This window comes from Propithecus coquereli, unplaced genomic scaffold (genome assembly GCF_000956105.1).
Source record: "Propithecus coquereli isolate 6110/MARCELLA unplaced genomic scaffold, Pcoq_1.0 Scaffold77, whole genome shotgun sequence".
NCBI classification, from domain to species: Eukaryota; Metazoa; Chordata; class Mammalia; order Primates; family Indriidae; genus Propithecus; species Propithecus coquereli.
In genome coordinates this window covers 1488468-1492201 of record NW_012153840.1, presented here as the reverse complement: position 1 = coordinate 1492201, position 3734 = coordinate 1488468, and the positions used below count along the sequence as shown (strand labels likewise).

The window sequence follows — 3734 nt, the reverse complement described above, 5'->3', positions numbered from 1 at the left end:
AGCTGGCCCCTCAAAATCAAATGCTCGCAAATTCCAGGGGTACCCCAGGGCCAGAGTGAAGCTTGCCAGGCCCCCAGCACACAGGAGGACCCACACTTCACTGGGCAGAAACAGACGTGGAACCTCCTGTGGGGGAACAAAGGAAGAAGCCCAGCCCTGACACACAGATGTCATCATGCACGTGTTCCCAGCCTGCTCCTGCCTTCAGGCCCCGCGACATGGGGAATCTCAGTGGTGGCCACGGTCCCTCTTGTCCCCCTTGAAGGCTTACCCCCCCGATCTCTGCTACCATACCTCCACATTAGGAGCTAAGTGATCTCGGGCAAGACAATTAGTCTCTCTGTGCCTCAGAACCTCAGTTTCCTATCCTGTAAAATGGGTGACAATAGTTATAGTAGACTCTTAGGCTGCTGTTAGGTTCCCAGGAGACATGAGAACACCCAGCACAGTTCTTGGCACATAGAAGGAAATGTGAGTTCCTTCGTCTTCACGATGTGTCCGTCTGTCTTCTTCTCCTTCTCCACTTGCCAGAGTCTCAGATCCTGCTGGGCATTGTGCGAAGGGCCCAGCTGGTGCAGGCTCTCCAGGCTGAGTCCCCTTCCTGGGCTCCAGGACACCAGGTGGGTACTTCTGAGGGGTGTTAGGACCGGCTGGGGCGGGGGTGGGTGGGCAGCAGGGCTGTGAGTGGGGGGATGGCTGATCTCCTGTGGGACAGGGGGTCTGAGAGGGGCAGCCTGGGGAAGGAGGAGGCTGGCCCAGTTGCCCCTAACCCTTCCCCCATCCCCAGCGGTGTCTCCAGGACGTCTTGGCTGGCGGCTGCCCCACAGAGCCAGTGACCCTGCAGCTGTCTCCAGAGACCTCCCTGCACCAGGTAATGGGGGGAATTCAGCAACGCAGGCAGACGAGGCCCCCTGGGGTGGAGGGGAAGAGCCCGACCAGACGGGAAACCCAGGCTCCAGCTCCCCTACCTCGCCATGTTGTTTCCTGCTCCTCCCGGACCTGCTTCCTCATCTGCAGAATGGGCGTAGCGTTCCTGCCCCGTCCGCCGGCTGATGCAGAGACCAGGGCAGTGGGAGGGCTTAGGAACTAGCCTCTGGGCCGAGAGAGAGTGGTGTGGCATCAAGGCGCACGTGGGTTTCAATTCCAGGCCCACATTCTCCCTGTGTGATCTTGGACAAACTACTTAACCACTCGGGACGGAGTCCGCACCTGGGGTGGGGGAGGGGCAGAAGCAGGCCGGGTACCTGGGGGTGGCCCTGGCACCTAGGGGTGGCCCTAGCCCCTCTGCCGCAGGACGGAGCTGGGGAACGGGCCCTCCCCCAGCCTCGCCCAGCCCCTCGCGCGGACTCTGGCGCCCCCTCGTGGCCACTCTGGGCATCGCAGGCCCGAGTCCCGGGTCTTCTACGCACACCAGGCCCCGCCCCGCTCCTGGCACAGGGATGTGGGGCCGTGGCCCAGGGGGGCAGCGTGGATACCCCCTGCCCTCCAGTGCTTCCTAACGTTCCCCTCCAGGCGCATCACCTCTTCGAGCTGTTGAACCTTCAGCTGCTCTTCGTGACGTCGCGGGGCCGAGCTGTGGGCTCCGTGTCCTGGGCCGAGGTACCGGGGTACCGAGGGCGGAGGGAAGCGGAAGAACCCTGCCCGGGCAGACAGGGGAGGTGGGGGCCACCAGCACCTTCCCATCCAAATTTGGGGGGCCTCACAGGATTCTGATGAGCCACACTTCTCGGCCCAGAGTGGCCACTGGGCCTGGCCACCCCTACCTTGTTTTGTGGCCAGTGGCCAGCCTGCCCCTCTCTGGGCCTCAGTGATCCCGTCTATGCAATGGGGAGGCATGGGCTCTCCCAGTCACCCCAGAATCGACTGTTAGGGGAGTTGACGCCCCCAGTCTCAACCTCCTCAACATCCTTCCTCCAAAAAAAAAAAAAAATCCACCTTTTATTCTGTTCTAGATGAAGAAGGCCATTTCCAACCTGACAAATCCGCCAGCCCCCAAGTGAGCCAGTCTGCCGAGATGAAACAGGGCATCTCAGCTGCCGTGACCGAGGCTGGGCAGAGACCCTGCCTCCCCTCCCCCATCACAACACGCCCTCCCCGCCAGCCCAGCTCACCTCCTTGGCAGACAGGCGGCTCTAACCTAGCCCTGAGCAGGGTCCTGTGTTCACTATGCCCATCCTGGGTGGGGCAACGGCTACTGCCTTGAAGGACAAATGCCACTTTGGACAGAGCTCAGAGTACGAGATGGCAAAAAAAAAAAAAAAAAAAAGCACAGCACACGGCAGATGCTCAGGAATGTTCATCAAACTCCTGAATGAAGAGATTGGAGTATGCTGTCACCAAGGGCGGGCACAGCTGGGGGTTGTCTGCTTCCCAGCCAGAGGCTCTTGAGAAAAATAAAGCTGGTCCCCTTGTCTCAGCTCCAAGGGTGTCCTGATTCCTGAGCTCCTTCCCTGTGCTGGCCCAGAGGTAGCTCCTGGGGCCATGGTGGCCACACGGTGCTGCAGGGCTGGGTCCCCCGTCTCCTCCTGCTGGCAAGGAGATGTCCGGGAGAGAGGGTCTCCCACCAGGTCTTATGATGTCCTCATGCATAAGCAGGACCCTGTGGCCCAGTGATTTTCACCCTGGCCCTGGTCCCCTCTTGGGCTGAGCCTCAGCTGATAAAGTGGGGTCCCCCGGTGTGGCTCCTTGGGGAACCCACAGAGCCTCTGGCATCCCCCACAGGGCCTCTCCTGGCCGAGTGGTAGCAGGTCGACCAGCTCTGTGTACGTGTTGGGGGGGGTCCTCCCCTAAGTCCCTCTGGACCCCCTGCCCAGGGGCCCAAAGTCACGCCTTTCCCAGCAGAGACCAGGCCAACTTCATGCAGGTGAATCCACGACTTTAATGTCTTTAGAGAACTTTGGGGAGATGGGAGTGGGACGAGGAGGTGAGTGGGCTCCCTGAATGGGGTGCACGGGCACCAAGGAAGCAGGCTCAGAGAGTGGGGGACAGACAGACGTCCTCGTGAGGAGCTGAGGAGTGAGGCTTAGCTACCAGAGTGAAGTGGCTACCCCCGCTTTGGTGGGGGCAGATATACAGAGGGGTGAGGGAGGGACCGAGCCCCAGGGTCAAGGCCCCACTCCAGGCCCCACTCCAAGTGTCCGCCTGGGGCCGGCTGCCCTGGTGTCTGCAGAGAGTCCTTGAGCTCCCTGGAGGCAGACGCCCCGCTGGGGAAGGTGCCCACCTGCACCAAGTGATGAAGGGAGGAGGGGCTATGGCTCCCACTGCTGGAGGCAGGTCCACCGAGGCACAGAGTGGTCCACAGGAGTGCTGGCTCCCCGCCCACCCTGTCTGCCCCGATGGGTCGAGATGCCCAGGCCTGGACCGCGGGGTCCTCATGTGCCTGGGCTGCCCGCCGGGCAAGGTCGTGGTGTGCGCAGGCGCTGGACCCATGCAGCCCGCGCCTCAGTTGTAGAACACCTCGTCCTCCTCCCACAGGGAGCCGCTGTCCACCAACGGGAGGGAGCCCGGCGGGCGGGCCCCACCCTCGGGCCCCAGGGCCCCTGCCAGCCGCTGCCGATGCTGCCGTGCTGGGCTGGGGGGCTGCAGGCCGGCGGCTGTGATGGGGGGCTCCTCGGGAGAGGGCCAGGCGTCGGAGGAGAGGCCGGGAGAGGAGAGGGCCAGAAGGCTGTCATCCTGTGAGGGGCCGCTCTGGAGGCTGTCCTGCAGGTAGATGCTCTCCAGGTCTGGAAAAGCAA

General features: G+C 62.6%; 2 protein-coding genes across 3 annotated transcripts in view; one reads left to right on the top strand and one right to left on the bottom strand.

Annotated features, from left to right (window-relative positions):
• LOC105824865 (chloride channel protein ClC-Ka-like) overlaps nt 1-2017 on the top strand; it is a 17727-nt gene extending 15710 nt beyond the window's left edge. Inside the window, exons 10-13 of the mRNA XM_012662476.1 lie at nt 532-620; nt 788-871; nt 1513-1599; nt 1953-2017. Of these exons, the coding sequence (XP_012517930.1) occupies nt 532-620; nt 788-871; nt 1513-1599; nt 1953-2000 (308 nt within the window). The 3' untranslated portion in view covers nt 2001-2017. The remainder of the gene's footprint in view (nt 1-531; nt 621-787; nt 872-1512; nt 1600-1952) is intronic.
• An 847-nt stretch (nt 2018-2864) lies between these two features.
• FAM131C (family with sequence similarity 131, member C) overlaps nt 2865-3734 on the bottom strand; it is a 21826-nt gene continuing 20956 nt past the window's right edge. For both annotated transcript variants that reach the window (XM_012662667.1, XM_012662666.1), the window contains one exon: nt 2865-3722. In XM_012662667.1, coding sequence (XP_012518121.1) covers nt 3442-3722 — 281 coding nt within the window. In that variant the 3' untranslated portion in view covers nt 2865-3441. The remainder of the gene's footprint in view (nt 3723-3734) is intronic.